Source organism: Ceratotherium simum, chromosome 24 (assembly GCF_057802395.1).
Source record: "Ceratotherium simum simum isolate JZ-2026a chromosome 24, ASM5780239v1, whole genome shotgun sequence".
In the NCBI taxonomy this organism is placed as follows: Eukaryota; Metazoa; Chordata; class Mammalia; order Perissodactyla; family Rhinocerotidae; genus Ceratotherium; species Ceratotherium simum.
The window spans coordinates 43,499,039-43,518,935 of NC_141923.1; the positions used below are offsets into that span (position 1 = coordinate 43,499,039).

General features: G+C 37.6%; 1 protein-coding gene across 2 annotated transcripts in view; it reads right to left on the bottom strand.

Moving 5' to 3' along the window:
* ARID4A (AT-rich interaction domain 4A) overlaps positions 1-19,897 on the bottom strand; it is a 64,516-nt gene that overhangs the window by 43,481 nt on the left and 1,138 nt on the right. For both annotated transcript variants that reach the window (XM_014784271.2, XM_014784270.2), the window contains exons 2-8: positions 19,401-19,457; positions 17,499-17,609; positions 15,105-15,170; positions 14,011-14,101; positions 4,731-4,810; positions 4,547-4,641; positions 3,130-3,262 (exon numbers count right to left, since the gene is read on the bottom strand). In XM_014784271.2, coding sequence (XP_014639757.1) covers positions 3,130-3,262; positions 4,547-4,641; positions 4,731-4,810; positions 14,011-14,101; positions 15,105-15,170; positions 17,499-17,609; positions 19,401-19,406 — 582 coding nt within the window. In that variant the 5' untranslated portion in view covers positions 19,407-19,457. The remainder of the gene's footprint in view (positions 1-3,129; positions 3,263-4,546; positions 4,642-4,730; positions 4,811-14,010; positions 14,102-15,104; positions 15,171-17,498; positions 17,610-19,400; positions 19,458-19,897) is intronic.

The window sequence follows — 19,897 nt, forward strand, 5'->3', positions numbered from 1 at the left end:
CTCATGGCTATGGAATTAAACAGTATATATCCAAATAATTTAAAATTCTTGGCAGTCATATCAGCTGCCTTAACATCAGATGGAAATAAATGTTTGTTTGTTTTTTAGGTGCTGGTAATTATTAGACTAATACCATAGTTGTGTCCGCCTTCATGGAGCTAACAGTGTAATGGAAGGGTAAACACAAAGATACACAAAAAGAACACGATGGAGGATAACTACAGTGATCCCACTAGGCACAGGATAATATGAAAACACCAAGAGGAGGAAGATTTAACCCAACATGGGAAAGGAAAAGGTATAGCAGCAAAGGCTTAAAGTAAGTCTAAGGTAAGGTAGGCACAGCTTTAGGCTTAATTATCTCACCTGTGAACCACTCTGATGGCCTCCAGATTGACTCCTGCCACGGCCAGTCCTTCCAACTACAATCCATCCAACATACCACTGCCTCATTAACATTCCTAAACACTTGGCTCAAATAATGTCACACTTCTGCAAAATTCTATGCAGAATTATGTCCAAATTCCTTAGATGGACTTTTAAAGACTTTTCTGCCCTAGATGCAAATTACCTTCCCACTTTTATTTCCTATTATTCTCCTACTCATATCTAATATTTAGCAAATGGATTTCCAGAGCAAACAGCTCCAGGGACAAACGGCTGGTTTTTCTGCTTTTCTTTCCCTTGCTTCCTCTAATAAAGTCCTCTAGTGAGGCTCTGCTTACTAACTTTGAATCCTTCAAGTCTCAGCTCAAAAGCACCTGCTCCATGAAGGCTTTCTGGATTTCCCTCAAATAAATGTAATTTCTCAGGACAAGTCCAAATATTGAACATACACTAACTTATATTACAGTTACTTGAATTATTCTCTGCATTAGACTATAAAATCATCAAACATAAAATTGGTGTCTCGGGGCCGGCCCGGTGGCGCAACTGGTTAAGTGCGCGCACTCCGCTGCAGCGGCCCAGGGTTCGCCGGTTTGGATCCCAGGCGAGCACCGACACACTGCTTGGCAAGCCATGCTGTGGCGGCGTCCCATATAAAGTGGAGGAAGATGGGCATGGATGCCAGCCCAGGGCCAGTCTTCCTCAGTAAGAAAAGAGGAGGATTGGCAGATGTTAGCACAGGGCTGATCTTCCTCAAAAAAAAAAAAAAAAAAGATTGGTGTCTTACTCATCTTTTATTTTCTACATCACCTTGCAAATGATGAATCTGTTGAGTAAATAAAGGAATTTATTTTTTAAAAAAAAATCTCTTGGCACATTATGTCCTGAGTATTCTGAATCCAAACCCATTTACTTGGGCCGGCCCCATGGCCTAGCCGTTGGGTGCGCGCACTCCACTGCTGGCGGCCCGGGTTCGGATCCCAGATGCACACCGACGCGCTGCTTCTCCGGCCATGCTGAGGCCGCGTCCCACATACAGCAACTAGAAGGACATGCAGCTATGACATACAACTATCTACTGGGGCTTTGGGAGAAAATAAATAAATAAAATTATACAAACCCATTTACTTGTCTGCCTGTACAACTGAATGGTTCAAAGGATTTTCAGACTTTTCCCATATAAAGTAAATCTATTATATAGGAATTGAGTAATGTATTTACATGCACATAGAAACCTAAAAAAATGTCCTCGGTTCTTAATCTAATTTGGGACACATTTTGTGCCAAAACTATTATTAGAGATATAAGTGATATCAAAACTCAAAGAAGGGGTATACTTATGTTAGAGTGGTTAGAGGAGACTCCACAGAAAAGGTAGGACTTGAGCTGAACCTTAAGAACTTTAAGCAGAGAGGAGCAGGAAAGGAAGAAAGGAGAGACAGGTATTACCAAGTATTATTGATTCCTCTCATGAAATAATTCCCTTGCCCTTCCCTTCTTCTCGTTCTGTCCCTGAGTAAGCAAAGATTAGTTTTCTCTACCAAGCCATCTAAGACTTGCCATTTCCAAAGCCTACACGTACCCTTCCCTTCCCCAATACTCCCTGTCCTACTCTAGTATCTGCACCAACAGTTTTTTAAATTCTTATATGATCTTTAACTACTATGTAATCTCTTGGACGTGTACAGTAATGTTCTTGAGGGCAATGTGTTACAAGTCTCATACTTCTCCCTCTTCTAAGAAACTCAGAAGAAAGCTGAACTTGCTGCAGGTCCTCAGTAAACACTAACTGATTTAAGGCAGGGGTAAAGGCTTGGAGAAGTGAAGTGTCTCATGTAGGGAGCAGTTAGGAAAGAACGTGAGTCAGGCAGAGAGCTTACACTGAAAATGGGAAACAAACTAAGAGCTAGAGATGGCCTCAGATATCCAACTAAAGAATGCAGAATTGATCCATTAGGCAGAATCAGTGAAGGTTTTTTTTTGAGAATGGGACTATCATGATTAAATCAATATTTTAAAATGATTTATCTATAAAAGTTACTTCTAGAAAATCAGTGTGAATTCAGTAAAGAAAGAATGCAGGAAGTTAAGAGAATGTGGAGGTAGTTACTGCAGATCAGGCGTAAAATGGTAATGGGAACAGAGTAAAAAGAGGCCACTGGACGTGTTTTGAAGGAAGAATGGAAAGATCTCAATAAATGATCGATTATAGAGAATTAAGGAAAGGAAAGAACAAAAGGAGACAGTGGAGTATGTGGGACCAGCAGGATTACTGAATTTTGCAATAAAGTCCAAATTTTTATTTTTATTTATTTTTTAATTTTTTTTGTGAGGAAGATCAGCCCTGAGCTAACATCCATGCTAATCCTCCTCTTTTTGCTGAGGAAGACCAGCTCTGAGCTAACATCTATTGCCAATCCTCCTCCTTTTTTTTTTTTTCCCCAAAGCCCCAGTAGATAGTTGTATGTCACAGTTGCACATCCTTCTAGCTGCTGTATGTGGGACGCGGCCTCAGCAGGGCTGGAAAGCGGTGCATCGGTGTGCGCCTGGGGATCCGAACCCGGGCCGCCAGTAGCAGAGCTCACGCACTTAACCACTAAGCCACGGGCCAGCCCCGCAATAAAGTTCAAATTAAATTTGGACTTTTAAATTATTTTCGAAATATTTCAAATGCTTTTTAAAAATCCACGTTAAACAAATATTTTAAATGGTTGATTAACTGTGCAAAGAAACCTTACTTACCAAGGCAGGATAGCATTCAATCTTCTCAGATGTAGATAACACACTTACAACTTTTCCTAATAATTCATCATTCAGACGTCGCTTATCTTCATCTTCCTCTTCACTACTTTCTTCTTCCTTTTCATCTTCGTTACTAAAAGTTAGAATAACCTTATCATGATCTTAACATAAACGATTTTTGATACAGTCAGAGTGGTGTGAATTTAACATGTACAATTCAATTGCTAATCTGGATTACTCCAGAGTAGTAGCCTCTTCATTCTTACTGGAATTGAGGAGACGGATACTTCCCTAGCCCCACAGAAGAGTCCTGAGCTGTCCATGGTAACTCTGAGTCCACTTCACTACATCAATGAGGACTTGGACTTAGGCTCTCATGCCAACCACCGGCTGGGACAGAAAAGCCTAATTATTCACCACGAAGTACTTACTGTGCCAAATACATTTTTTTTAAAAGACTGCCCTTCTATTTTTTATGTATGCCAGATAACATAACTCTAATTTTCTAACAGGTTTTGAAAAAATCTCATTAAAACACACTTGAGGGTTTATTTAGGTACCCTATCTGGATAACTAATTAATCAGACAAACCCATAGTGAGGAACAGTCTACAAAACAACTGGCCTGTGCTCTTCAAAAAGGTCAATGTCATGAAAAGACAAAAGAAGGCTAAGAAACTTATAATCATATGAGAACCATATAAGAGAACCATATAAACTAAACGCAATGCATGATCTTGGACTGGATCCTGGAATCAGGGGATGCTATAAAGGCTATTACTGGGACAACTGGCAAAATTGGAAATATGGGCTATCTATTATTAGAAAATAGCATTTTATCAATGTTAAATTTACTGAATTTGATAATCATACTTTGGTTATATAAGAGAATGTCCTTGTTCTTAGGTAAAGTATTTAGGGGTAAAAGGTCATGATGCTTGCAACTTCCTCTCAAATGGTTCAGCCAATTAGAATTATTATTAAATGAATGAATATAATATGTATATATAAAGAAAGGGAATGATAAAGAAAATGTGCCAAAAAATATTAACAATTAGTGAATCTATATGATGAGTATATGAAAATTTATTGTATTATTCTTACAATTTTTAAATTTGAAATGTTTTTGAAATAAAAAGGTTAAAAAATACATATCCTCACTTGAAACAGCAAAATCATATCAGTTTAGGAATTTGGCAAAGTAACTCAAAGCAAAAATAGCCTTTTTGACAAAGGAGTTGTGATAATTCTTGGACAAAGTAATGGGAAAAAGTAAGAACAAGGTCTGCTCAATGTAAAATGTCTAACATAAGGATACAAGATGCCATGGAAAGGTTACTCAAACAAACTTAGCCATCCTAGAGAAATCATTTGTTTAATGTTGTAATAATAATGTTACCGTATATGAAAACACTCACACAGGAAGAGAGGATCTCCTTCCTCTGTTCGTCTTCTTCGCAATTACTGGAGTTCCAAAATGCTCTGGATTTGTTAATGGGAGCTGGTCAAGCGTCTGGATAAGAAACAGATGAATTAAATCACAATCTGCCTCTACACTGGTAGCTGCTGTTCAACCCAAAAAGTCTATCCATGTCACCCTACCTCACTCTCGGCAAAATGTCTCTCTCCTTTTAGGCAAAGTGAGGTGCGTCTCAATGTTCTCTCATCACCATCATCAAAGACTACAATGAGCAAAAGATACCAGAGAATTTATGCTCACTAAATAAAAATGGAACTGCACAGAATGCTATTATTGCTTAATATTTGTAAGAACCATAATTTGTTAGTTATTTTTCAAAAACCTTTTCAAATGTATATACCATATTTTTATTCTGTAGGTACCAAACAAACACAGGTTAAATGGCTGCCACCAATTGCTTAGGTGTCTCCACTCACTTTTTCAATATCTATCACTACAGAACCACCTTCCCAACCCATTAGCAACCTGGTCAAAGCACAAATATTAGATAACCTTCAATCCTAGAAAAATGAGCAAACACCTGTTTTTAAAAAAAAAGAATATGGGTTTTTTCGCAACAGTCATCAATGGAATATCTCTAACTTCTAGAAACTTTTTTTTTTTTTTTGGTGAGGAAGATCAGCCCTGAGCTAACATCCATGCCAATCCTCCTCTTTTTGCTAAGAAAGACTGGCCCTGGGCTGACACCCGTGCCTATCTTCCTCCACTTTATGTGTGACGCCTCCACAGCACGGGCCTGACAAGCGGTGCGTCGGTGTGCGCCCAGGATCCGAACCCGGGCCGCCAGCAGTGGAGCACGTGCATTTAACCGCTAAGCCACGGGGCCGGCACCCCAGAAACTTTTTGATTCCTGTAATGCTGTTAAATTATCCATCCTACTGCTTCTACTTATTTGCGTGATAACCTACTATAGTAGAAGTACTGGCTGCCAAATTCTAAAGTCATAAGATTCAATTTTTTTCTTTTGCTAGATGAGGATGTAAGCAGTTCAGAAATAAAGGTTGAAATGAGGAAACATCAGAAAGGTGAAATTAAAAAAAAAAAAAAAATTCTAGGGGCCTGCCCAGCGGCATAGCAGTTAAGTGCGCACGCTCCGCTTCAGCGGCCCGGGGTGCGTAGCTTCGGATCCCAGGCGAGGACTGATGCACCGCTTGTCAAGCCATGCTGTGGCAGGCATCCTATATAAAGTAGAGGAAGATGGGCACGGATGTTAGCCCAGGGCCAGTCTTCCTCAGCAAAAAGAGGAAGATTGGCAGCAGATGTTAGCTCAGGGCTAATCTTCCTCACAAAAAAGAAAAAAAAAATCTAAAATAAGTCATAATTGCACAGAAGCTTTATCAAAAGTTTTGATTTTTACTACATTTAAAAAAATCATATTACTTGGAAACTATGTTTAAATATTTCAAAAAAATGGAGTAAAGAATTTAACAACTTATCACTAATGTTCTCCATAGTTATATTATTTTGATAATTTTATGTTTAATTTTTCAGAAATGTATTCTGACTTGAACATCTAACATTACAAAGTTTATTAAAAAGAAAATGCTCTCAGAAGACACCTAATTGCCCAGCATTATGAAGAAATAAAATAAAAGAAGATACAATCTTTACCTCAGATACTTAAAATGTACATTCATTCAACAAATTTTTGTACATCTTATGAAAATAAGACATACGCAGGAAAACATCTATACACAAAAATGATTACTTTAATATTTAATCCTAATTTTCATAATTCTAGATACTTTTCCATTCTAACAGGTTAGTGTTAATAAAGGAAAATTCTACATTATTTTGATTTAATAATATCTTAGAATCTTTTATCTTGTTATTCATATAATTACAATCCTACATTTTTTAAAGATTTTATTTATTCATTTTTTCCCCCCAAAGCCCCAGTAGATAGTTGTATGTCATAGGTTCACATCCTTCTAGTTGCTGTACGTGGGACTCGGTCTCGCGTTGGACGGAGAAGCGGTGCCTCGGGGCGCGCCCGGGATCCGAACCCGGGCCGCCAGCATCAGAGCGCGCGCACTTAACCGCCAAGCCACGGAGCCGGCCCCTACATTTTTTAAAAGAGTTGTTTTATTAGCAAACACTTTGCTTTCAAATCATACACTTATTTTTTTCATGCTGGAAACCTAATTATATAAGAGTACTCAACTTCTTCAATATTTATCTACCCTAGTTGGTTCTTTGTCTTAGACTAAAGACATCTAGCTTAGATTCTTGTACATGCAAGATATAATGTAGAGAAAATTAACAGCTCCTGAAGCACATATTCAAAGAACCATAATGATTCCACAAAAACAGCTGTTATACACACTGTCGATGATGCAGAAATTAATGACCACCTGCAGACACAATGACAGGATAAAACACAACATGCTCCAACAATTACATTACTAATCTACACTTCATTAACAATGCTCTAAACATTTGTATCAAAATTACGATTCATATGGTGTCATTAAATCTAATAAACCACTGTTATTTTAAAAATTCAAAATCATGAAATTATCATACCAAACTTAAAATAATTCTTCACGTTAGTATTAATGTCCACAAGTACACTAAAGAATAAAACCTTAGGGCCGGCCCCGTGGCTTAGCGGTTAAGTGCGCGCACTCCGCTACTGGGGCCCGGGTTCAGATCCCGGGCGCGCACCGACGCACCGCTTCTCCGGCCATGCTGAGGCCGTGTCCCACATACAGCAACTAGAAGGATGTGCAACTGTGATGTACAACTATCTACTGGGGCTTTGGGGGGCAGGGGGAAGGAGGAGGATTGGCAATAGATGTTAGCTCAGAGCCAGTCTTCCTCAGCAAAAAGAGGAGGATTAGCATGGATATTAGCTCAGGGCTGATCTTCCTCACAAAAAAAAAGAATAAAACCTTAAAAGTTCCAATTTTCCTTAATGCCTACAACACCATAGATGGTGACACTGGACACACACATACAAGTGGAGGTGTGAGAAAGGAAAATGAGATTGTAAGACCAACCAATAATATCAAATTTATGCAACAAAATCTTTTCCACAGTGTTCTATCATTAATTAATGGCAGCCCGAAATCAAAATGTTCTGATGAGAAATTTCAACAATATCTTCAGTTCTTGTTTTTTAAATAATCACTTTCAAATAAATCAGATTTTTGAAGGAAAAAATTCATTTCACTTCAACATACTTTATCATGGGTAGAAATAATGTAAGAACCAAAGGAATTTCTCAAAAGGGGATTGTGGTACAAATAACAATTTTACACAGGAACACTTCCAACTTTAAGTGAACAAAGAGAAACAGTTTAAGATTTTTTTTTAATTCATAAAACTATACAAAGGTATGTATTTGAGGACTTTATATAAGTTTGTTAATCCATGTAACTTCTCAAGATTTTCTGAAAGACAAACAGAAAACCCAACAACACAGTGGACTTATTAATCCTGACACCCCTGATTATCAACATCATGAACAAGTTCCATCTCTAAGAAGTTTCCTCTATAACTTCCATGTTAGAAGTATCATCTAAAAGCACACAAAATTTGTAGGCATTGAAGAATGACTCTGGCATTTGATAAGAGTGAAATAATTAACTGGTATATATAGTAAATTTAGTTTCTTTTTAGTTCAAGACCTATACTACAGCAGGCCAAGAGAAAAAAAGTCAGACTATGAGGATTCAGTAATTCTATGAAATGTCTTATACTTGCCAAAAATGGTATTTGAATATATTATTCATTGAGTGCAATGGAACAGATATTGCAAAAGTAGTATCTGTTATTATATTACATATAAATACTAAAACCTAATTTGAGGAAAATGACAAAGTTGAAACTCCCTCGATAACATTAATCGTACTAGAGAAAATAATACTAATGCAAACAAATATACAAAGCCTAACCCTAAACTGTGAGAATTCAAAGGAACAAAAGCAACAGGGACCTAATCTAATAACTAAATACAAGAGCTCTACCTGTTGTCCCAGCACTGTTAGTCGCTGGAAGATAGTAACATCATAACAACAGTGAATTAACTTTACCTATCCAAAAATAGAGCTGGCTACCACTTATTAAGCTTCTACCACTTTCTAACCCTCACAACAGCCTCTGTAAGGTAGGAATCACTATCTGCCTTTTATAGATAAAGAAATTGCAAATCAGAAGGTTAATCAATGGGCTATAATTTAGTTAAGAGGGGATCAAAATGCATAATAAATAGGTATGAAGCAGAGGCATAGAATGAACACTGAGGAGAAAGTCAAGAATTCTAACTTTGGAAAAATAAGTATTATTGTTATATCTATGCATAGCAGTTATGATCAACAAAATATTTCATATAATAGAATAAAAACTTTAAAATTATTAAAAAGATATGTATACCCTAGGTAAACCCTAGTTCTGTCACTCATAAAAATGATCTGTGATGACTACAGAAGTCCCTCAGCAGCTAAGGTCAAAAACTTTAGGAATCTGGAAACTTAAGAAATCAACATTCAGGGCCGGCCCCGTGGCTTGGTGGTTGGGTGCGCGCGCTCCACTGCTGGCGACCCGGGTTCGGATCCCGGGCTCGCACCGACGCGCTGCTTCTCCGGCCATGCTGAGGCCGCGTCCCACATACAGCAACTAGAAGGATGTGCAGCTATGACACACAACTATCTACTGGGGCTTTGGGGGGAAAAGTAAATAAATAAAATTTAAAAAAAAAAAAAGAAATCAACATTCAAATGTATAATTATATTAACAAAATATCACAGGAATGCTGTGTCTTATGGAAGGCCATTTAAACAATGGGTTAAAGCCTATCACAGGACTGAATAGATTTCTTTGTTGCTTAGTACTTTTTTCTTAATGAATGATTTTCTAGTCAGTGGAATAACCACCTGGTTTTGAAAACATTTTGTGGTTGATTTTGGTTATAACATTTGTCATAAGAGGTTCTAACTAAATTAAAAGCCTTATAAGCCAGCAGCACATACTACAAAAGTCAGTCCATTCACCAGTTTAGTCTAAACCTGCTCTACTCCATTACCTAGCATTTCCATGAGATCTGATACAACTGATGTGCAAAACAGTAACTACAAGTCACAAAAAAATTCTGAATTTTAAAAAGCATTTGTCACAAAAATATATAATTGAATAGATTTTAGTATTACACTTGATATATGCTGTGCATATGCACGTTTTATATGTAAATTACTAAAATTAATGGCAACTTTTATATTCCAAAAAGGCAAAAGAAGAGTAGTTTTATTTATTTATTTTTTTAATAATTTTATTTATTTATTTATTTTTTCCCCAAAGCCCTAGTAGATAGTTGTATGTCATAGTTGCACAGCCTTCTAGTTGCTGTATGTGGGATGCGGCCTCAGCATGGCCGGAGAAGCGGTGCGTCACCGCGTGCCCGGGATCCGAACCCGGGCCGCCAGCAGCAGAGTATGTGCACGTAACCCCTAAGCCACGGGGCCAGCCCCAAGAAGAGCAGTTTTAGAATGTCTTATTCACAGCTATATTTACCAGGAGTTAATGGCAACATTCCAGTGGAGATACAAATTCTAATCCCAATTTTGATACTTTTTGAATGACTGGACATATAACAACACACTTCCATACATTACAGATTCCTTATCTTTTTTTTTTCCAGTGAGAAAGATTAGCCCTGAGCTAACATCTGTTGCCAATCTTCCTCTTCCTGCTGAGGAAGACTGGCCCTGGGCTAACATCTGCACCCATCCTCCTCTATTTTATATGTGGGACGCCTGCCACAGCATGGCCCAATAAGCAGTGCGCAGGTCCACGCCTGGGATCCGAACCCGTGAACCCCGGGCTGCCAAAGCAGAGCATGTGAAGCTAACCACTGCACCACCATGCCAGCCAACAGATTCCTTATTTTTAATGCAAGGATAAGTACTGCAAAATGAATAAACCATGCTAGGAAGCACTGTTTTATTATAGGAAGAGGAAATATTTACATGGCTCAAAAACAAACAAAAAAATCCATGCACTGAAGCTATTTAGTATTGTTCAACATCAGAGGGCAAGGTATTATTAGACTTTTAAAAATTGAGTTATATTAGATCCATCATAATCTCTTCCAAAGTTGGTTATTCAGCTAACATAGGAAAAATTAATACCTATATTACATGAAAAGGAGTTAATATCGCTAACTCATTAGATAACTCTGATCACCAATGATGATAACTCCTCTTTGATCCAAATTAGCAATGTGGTGTCCTCTTTTGTTTCATTTTAAATAGTCTCACATAATTTCAAGATCACTTAAAGTCAAAAAATGTCATGGAGGGCCAGCCCCATGGCTTAGTGGTTAAGTGCGCACGCTCTGCTGCTGGCGGCCCGAGTTCGGATCCCGGGCTCGCACCGACGCACCGCTTCTCCAGCCATGCTGAGGCCACGTCCCACATATAGCAACTAGAAGGATGTGCAGCTATGACATACAACTATCTACTGGGGCTTTTGGGGGGAAAAAAAAAAATGTCATGGAGACAACTAATACTTTGTATAACTTTCTGATTCTACCTAGTTAACTTCACTAGAAATTAGAAATCAAGAAAAATTCCAGGCCAGCCCCGTGGCCTAGTCAAGTTCAACACGCTCCACTTCGGCAGCCCAGGTTTGGTTTGTGGATATGGACCTACACTACTTGTTGGTGGCCATGCTGTGGCGGCGACCCACATACAAAATAGAGGAAGACTGGCACAGATGTTAACTCAGGGCAAATCTTCCTCAGCAAAAAAAAGAAAAAAGAAAAAAAAGAAAAATTCCAGAAAAGAGCAATTAAATTCAATAGGTAGTAGGCACTCAATTAAAGAAAAATATAGAAAGTTCATGACCTGTGAGAGATCACACATTTTACTTTGCCATCTTTTAAACTTAACATACTCTGATCATTCTTTATGTGGTCCACATCCTTCAATACCTAATCATGCTTTATAGAAGAATGATACATTGAGTATATTTAAGTGTATAGTGTCTCTTAACATCTTAAATTTTTTAGGTCATTCTCTCTCATTACACAGATGCAAAAATCTTAAATATTTTTAATTCTTCTCCCAAATAAGTCTCTATTTCTCTAAGTGTGGTCTGCTTTTCTAAGTGTGTACTACCTGCATTAGATTCACCCAATGCGCTTATAAAAACAAAGAGTCTTGAGTTGCCATCCCCAGACCTACTCCATTGGAGCGATTTGGGGTCCCTGAATCCTCATTTTTTTAAACAAGCACCAAGTGACTCTTATGTACAGTAATGCTTGATACATGAATTATATGCAATTAAGATTCTAAGCTCTTTGAGAACAAGAATTATACAATTTCTTCTGTAATTACCTATCACAGAAAATCACCACAGAGAATGCTCAGCAGTGACTAGTTTTTAGAAATGCTAACATGCCACTGATGTAAAGGATAGAGTTTATAATTGAAGGATTATTCTAGGGTGCAGAAACCCAGAACGTGAAAACCTGAAAAGTACTGCTTCTGCAGAAGCATGAGAATTATGTCAGTAAAACTTCACATATATTGTGAATTCAACTTTGATATTAAGTACCAAATAGGATGCAATATTAATATTTGAACATGCAAATAATTTCCCATGATTCTGCACAAATCAACCCCTGTCATTTTTACCACTGCTGTGTTTAATATAGCAAAATTGTATTTATTTAATCTCTAAGAGTTAACATCAAGCTTAGTTTTTAATCTCTATCAACTATCAATAGCCACAACTAAGCTTCCTAAAAGTATGTACTTCAGAATAATAGCACCATTGTGAACCAACATCAACTTCTGGGAGATCCAAGAAGAATAAAAATGGTTAGAACATAGTAGTAACATATAGCAAATTGCTACTATTTATAGAAGCCACAGAGTAAGACACAGGAAGTATGATTTTTAAGCAAAGCATGTTCTTCACAGCTTTGAGCATCAACTGGAGATGAATGATTTTCACACAAAGCAACAAATCAAGTAAACTAAAAGTAAACCTGAAGGGTCATTTCTTTTCCTTCTACAAGGAAACCACAACATTTTAATTACAGCACTGATACCAAGACATAAATGTAAAAACAAAACAACGCTATAGATGTTCAGTGTAAAACAAAAGATTGGATGTTACCCATAGGACTGTGTATTTTCAAAGTACTGAGAGGAGTTTTGGAAACGTTAACCATCGCTATTCTCATCAACCTCACGACAGCAACTATTTAAGTACCACATTGAGATTTTAATTTACATGTACTATGACACTGGTTGCTAGCCACGACAGTAAAGTTTTTTAAAGCCAGTATAAGCTTATGCATGGAATGTTAAGAATGCTTTCAGGGGCCGGCCAGGTGGCGCAAATGGTTAAGCGCACGCGCTCCGCTGCGGCGGCCCAGGGTTCGCCAGTTCAGATCCCGGGCGCGCACCGACGCACCGCTTGTCAAGCCATGCTGTGGCCGCGTCCCATATAAAGTGGAGGAAGATGGGCACGGATGTTAGCCCAGGGCCAGCCTTCCTCAGCAAAAAGAGGAGGATTGGCAGATGTTAGCTCAGGGCCGATCTTCCTCACACACACACAAAAAATAATGCATTCACATTAATAGCACATATATCTTTCTTGAAAGGTATTACTAAGAAAGCCCTGACTGTATCAAACATCAAAAACTAAGTTATGATCACCTAGGCCTAGGTGATCTACTCTGGCTAGAAATTTTTTAAGTCTTTAAATTCTGTGGTAACGTCTGTATTACCCTTATATGAAACAGGCAGCAACACAATAAAAGATCGCAACTGTGCAACCTTAACTGTAATTACAGAAAAGGTAAACAAGGCTGATTATTTACAATACTAAGTTGTACTGACTTTTCTTTTTTTTTTCTATTTTTTTTATTTATTTATTTTTTTTAATTTTTTATTTATTTATTTTTCCCCTAAAGCCCCAAAGGATAGTTGTAAGTCATAGTTGCACATCCTTCCAGTTGCTGTATGTGGGACGCGGCCTCAGCATGGCTGGAGAAGCAGTGCGTCTGTGCGCACCCGGGATCCGAACCCGGGCAGCCTGCATCGGAGCGCACGCACTTAACCGCTAAGCCACGGGGCCAGCCCTGTACTGACTTTTCTTATGGAAGAAAAATAACCATATAATTAACTTTCTTGAATACAAATATCAAGGTGACCTAAAAAAGAAGTATATTCTTGGATGAAATGGCCACAAGTGGCCAAAGTACTGTTAAGAGAGAATTATTTTCGTTATCAGCAGGGCGTCATTAAAATTTTAGCCAACTATATGACATAAATTGACAAGAAAGAATACATATTTCTCTGCCAACAAAATGATTCAGTGTATTTACAAAATAGAGGTATATGCAACCCCCAAATCAAATCCTATGTACTGAATTACTTAACTACTTACCCACGGTATACCAGCTAGCATCTGTCAACTTGCTGATGACAGCTTCCTGAAAGGATCCATCAGACGTCCTTGTTTCAACAATAGCCCCAACCTAAAACACAACATCGAAATTTCATTATCGAATTTAAACAAACTAAATCACTCCCACCAACTATATGACCTGGGTAAAAAAAACAATAATACTTATGATAATTCTACCTTACGCTGGCTTAAATCTTTATCATTTCTAGTGCTCATATATTTATCACACAATTTGAGCCCCAAAATGCTTTGGCATAACTAAGGTAGTTATTATCATTCCAACTTTATACAATTGAAAATTGCGGCTCAGAAAGACAATCTGCGGAGTCCAGGATGAGAACTCAGTGTCTTAAGTTTTACTTCAGAGCTGTTTTACTACATCACATTGCCTTAAAGAAAACTGTGGAATGTAAGAACCGAAATACTGTAAGACAGCAAAAACAGCTTCAATTTTCTTTCACAGAAATATTGAATATTGAATTCAGCATTCCTATTTAAGGGACCTTTTAGATAAAGGTTCACCTGGAGAGAGGGATGGACCAGTTGACCTTCTTTCAGCTTCCAGACCTTTGTATATCAGATATTAACCGAAGTGGTACTCTGACATAACAAAGATTTATTACATAAACAAATGGCCAGAAATGGATGGAGAACATAATACAGGTATTCATTAAACTGAATTATGAAGTCAACATAGTTTACTTGATGAATTAACAACAGAAGATTCAGACCCATGATACTAGTATATAACTTAGCAGGCTAAACATCCATGGCAACAATGTAAAAAACAATGTGAGGTATTCAATCCAAGAATTCCTAACAAAAGGTGGCTGAAAACTCATGTTTATGTATATTAAATTACTCTTCTGTAAAATGTTTAACATTCTTAAACTAAGGATACAGGCATTGTGATATCATAATTTATACTAATTACACATCTCATTTTTATATATGCTTTCTGATTAACATTCTTATAAAATTTTAAAAGTATATCTACAAATTTAAAATTCAATAAATTACTGTATGGATTTATGATTCATCATTTCATATTTTAAACTGTAGAACATACGTACTCTTAAAGGACCCTTTACTTGGTCATCTTGCACCAATTGTGTACTATTGTCTTGTTTCAGGAGTACCTGGAAAACATTTTTGTACAATAATTTGCATGTTAGTTTAAAACAATACATTTACAGTAACACTAACAACAACGTCTTTAATCTATACTTTCTTAGCATCTTGTGGTTACGTCTGTTTCAATATTTATTACATTGTCTTGTATTTATGTTTACTGTCTCTCTCATTAACTGTGAGCTCCTTGAGGACTAAAGTCCTCCTTCATCACTACACCCCCAGCAGTTAGCAAGTGTCACTACATATTAGACACTTAATAAATGTTTGCTGAATTAATGAACTACAAAAGATTTATAATTTGTAGTGATTACTGTGAAAGCTTAAAACTGCCTTCATTGCTTTTTATCAGTATGTCATAAAAGGTTCTAACTGTCAACAAGTATATAAAAAAAAATATCAAACTTTATTGCCTACATGCAAGGTAAACAAATTAAAACCAGAACTCTTTCCGTCCTTTATAAAGTAAACCCGAATAATAATCACGTTACACAGTTCAGTTATAAATAAGTGCTCCTTTCTACTACTGATCCTCCCAAATATACAGGGTCATCATCCAAATAGAGCAAATACCCAAATAAAATTCAAATTTTAGGTAATGTATGTATGGTAAGACTTCCCCAAACAATCGTTATATTGATTTTAAATTAAGTAAATAAATATTTAAGAGCCTTAATACTAACAAAATTAAAAGTCTCAAAGAATTCCAAGTAAATATTTAATAATCAAATCCTATATAGCTAATATAGTAAAAAGGCTATTATGGAACAAATAAGAAACGAATGTCATATGATATTCTAATAACACTTAAAGCAAAGTTTCACCAGCAGATCAACATTTAAACAGATCTTTTATAATAATGACAGACAAACCTATTTATCTACCACACAAATCACACTCCTCTAGTTCAATGGCTTTCAAACTTCAACATGCATCAGAAACACTTGGAGGGCTTATTAAAACACAATCACAGGGGCCGGCCCCGTGGCTTAGCAGTTAAGTGCTCGCGCTCCGCTGCTGGCGGCCTGGGTTCGGATCCGGGCGCACACTGAGGCACCACTTCTCTGGCCATGCTGAGGCCGCGTCCCACATACAGCAACTAGAAGGATGTGGAACTATGACATACAACTATCTACTGGGGCTTTGGGGAGAAAAAGGAAGGGGGATTGGCAATGGATGTTAGCTCAGAGCCGGTCTTCCTCAGCAAAAAGAGGAGGATTAGCATGGATGTTAGCTCAGGGCTGATCTTCCTCACAAAAGAAAAAAGAAAAAAAAATAAATAAAACTTATAAAAAAAAAAACACACACAATTACTGGACTCCACTGCCAGAGTTTCTGACTCAGTAGGTCTGAGGTGGGGGCCTGAGAATCTGCATTTTAAACAAATTCCCAGGTGAGGCTGATGCTGCTGGTCCAGGGCCACACTTTGAGAACCACTGCTCTAGTTCATTTATTCATTCAACATATTTTGAGTGCCCATTATGTATCAGGCACTATTCTAGGTGTTAGGGATAGAACAAGTCAAACATTTCCTCCTCTCATGGTGCTTAATTTTTGTAGGAAAAGATCAGATATATAAGTGAAAAGCAAATTGCAAAACTGAAAATGCAGCATGATACAATAATAACAATAACAACAACAACAACACTGCTGTGACAGGCACAGCACAAAATCTGATAGACTACATCAAATCTCTTTGGCACAGTATCAAAGAGGATTTGCTGAACTTTATTATATAGCTCTATAAGGTTAAAAAAGTTTATAATATGTATGGATTACTCTTGTAATCTAAGTAACTAAGACTATTAAAAACATTTATATAGGAAAATTACTAGAAGGAAACACAAAAATGTTAATAGTATTTCTGAGAGGTAAGCTACGGGTATTCATCCTCCAGTACTTTTCAGTATTTCCAAACATGGTACAGGAATAATGTGTTAACTTTTTTTCTACTCATAAAAGCATCTTAAAAGTAAAATTCTTAAATCATTTTTGATGCTGTCTTGAAAACATAATTCCCACTGCATTGTTTTTCTTAAATCACTTGAAATCATCTCTACGTGAACATCATGAAAAGGAAGAAAATAGATAGCCTAGGTAAGCATGCTACCACAGACCAGAAAGGTCCAAATGATAGGAAGTATGAGCATGGTACTTTCATAGAAGCATTTTGGAACAAGTGCTTTCTTTAACGTGCTCTTCTTATACTTTCATATATAACAGTGCTTCCACACAGTAATGATTCAATAAATAAAATGCTGATTTGCAGTCTCCCCCTCCCCAATTCTCTTCAATCCAGACTTAATAAAGTTGTTGCATTAAAAAAAAAAAATTACCTTAACTTTTACCAGTCTTTTCACAGTCTTAATTTTTGCCTCACAGAAGGCACCTCGGTACTTGGCACTGACATCAGTTCCCACTGTCAGGTAGGCAGGCTCATCCGCCGCCTGATGAAAGGAACATAAAATGTGAATGTCACTACTATTTTCCCTACTCCAACCTCAAATCTAATTAAAAGGTTGGGTATTTAAAGTAATAAGAACCTTAATATTATCTGCTTAGTAATATCATTGATAATTTGAAAAATATCCCTAAAGCAAACACTTTATTAACAATGCTTTATTTAATAAACTATACCCTGATAACATAAAACATTTTAAGTTGTAACTGGAAGATATCAGTAGGGAAATATGTTTTTTCATCCAGATACAAAATGTTTCAATAATTCTACAATTTATTTAAGAAATGAAAAGATAAGAAAAAACAGAAAAAGTTATATTCATATTAAGTTCTCATAAAACTTTAAGTTATTTAATTATGGCTTCTCAAAAATTTTCTTTTGGAATTAAAAGAAATATTGCTATTAAAATTAACACTAACAATACATAATTAAATGTTTATTAATATAGCTACATAAAGGCAACATCTTTTTGGATACAGTATAACAGTACAGATAAGAAATGAAGCGAATCCTTTTGAAAAGGAGAGCATTATTTGGAAAAATCATTGGCTAAAAGCTATATTTTAAAGGTTTAAGTCTAAATCCAGCTGATAAACACAGAGATATGAACTGACGGCTCAAGACTTGTAGCTATACCCAGATTATTACATTAATCTTCTTGGTATATATTTAAAAAAATAAGCTTTACTAAGAAACATCTACTTTTAGCAACCGGCCATGATCAGAATGATACATTAAAAGATAGGAGAAATTTTGTTCTACCACTCATTTTAATCTTGACAGTAACAGAATGATTGCTATCTCAGTCTGTTGTTTTACCCATTTTTTTCAAAAGTTAAGTGTATTCAAATAAGCTTGATTTCACACTGCTAAATGCAAAGGCAACAGTGTACACTTTAGAAAGTAGAAAATGATTTTTCATTTTCCACTAAGGTTTCCTAAGTAACATTAAAGAAGGTTACATGTGTCACTTCAGGGAGATAGGAAAACAAGAGAAAGTTTGGGAAAATGCTATATTTCAGAGCTTAATACATTGAAATTTACTAATTAGTAAGGAATCAACTACCTTTTAAAGTCAGTGCATTTACAAATAATGCAAATTGAAAAATCCCTTTGATTGACCTGAAACATTCAATGCCACAGCACTACAGAATGCTGTATTTTCCTTTCCCTTTAACCATCTCATAGGATCTTTGCAATATTAGCTGTCTTCACAAGAATATGTATTTTTTTAAGTTGCATATGTCTAAAAATATCTACCATAACAACTTAACAAAAACTAAGTATTAATACTTAGTTTTAGTTTAACTTCAAGTATTTTAGACACATAATTTCATTTTATCCCCAAAAGAAATTATATCTCCCTTACACAATCCACATATTCCTTCCTTAGAAAATCGCACTCGCACTGAGGAAGAAAAAAAAATTCAAAAAATCCCCCAAAGAACCAAAGCAGGACAAAAGCTTTACTTCTGCAAAGGTTGCTGCCAACACAGGAAGTGTTTAAAAATACTAGCCCAATGGACAACAATGGAAGGGCTGCACTCGCCTTTCCCAAGTGCTAACTGCTTAGAGAGGGGCCGAACTGACAGCTTTTAGACACCATGATCATTTCTCACCCATTCAACGCGTCCTCATTTTCAGAAAGCGCTGCTTAGCAGAGGAATCAATTTTGAATCGCAAAAAAAAAAAAAAAAAAAATGACATTCCACAGCACCAGCCTCACGACAGGCAGCGTCCAGGGCACGAGGCTCAGAGCGGCGACGACTCCACTTACCTTCATTTTTACGGGTGATCTGTGGGGTTCCAGCTCAGCGAGCTTTCTTCTCCGTCGCTAGAACCACGGGGAGGGGAGAGACAGGCACAGAATCAGTCAACAGAGGGGAGCGACCGGGTAAAGAAAGTAAACAAACGCCGGCGGGGAGGGGCAGAACCCTCCCGAGCGGAGGGCTCCGATCCCTCGGAGGGCGGCCAGGACGCAGGAGCCGAGGGGACAGCGGGCGCCCCGCGGGCGCCAGAGGGCTGCCGCGCCGGCCCGGAGCTCGCCAGCGGCCCCCGCGCCCCCGCCCGCTCGCCGCTCGGACCCGAACGCTCAACTCAGAGCCCAGCACACAGGGCTCTGGAAGGGGGCCGGGCGCGCCGGGGCTCCCCCGACCTGGCCCGCGCCCCGCCTCCGCGCTCGGCCCCTCGGCCCGCCCCAGGCCCGCGGTGGCGGCAGCAGTGTCACGGCGCCATTGCTCTCCCTCCTCCGCGCTGCACCGTGTCAGGAAGGAG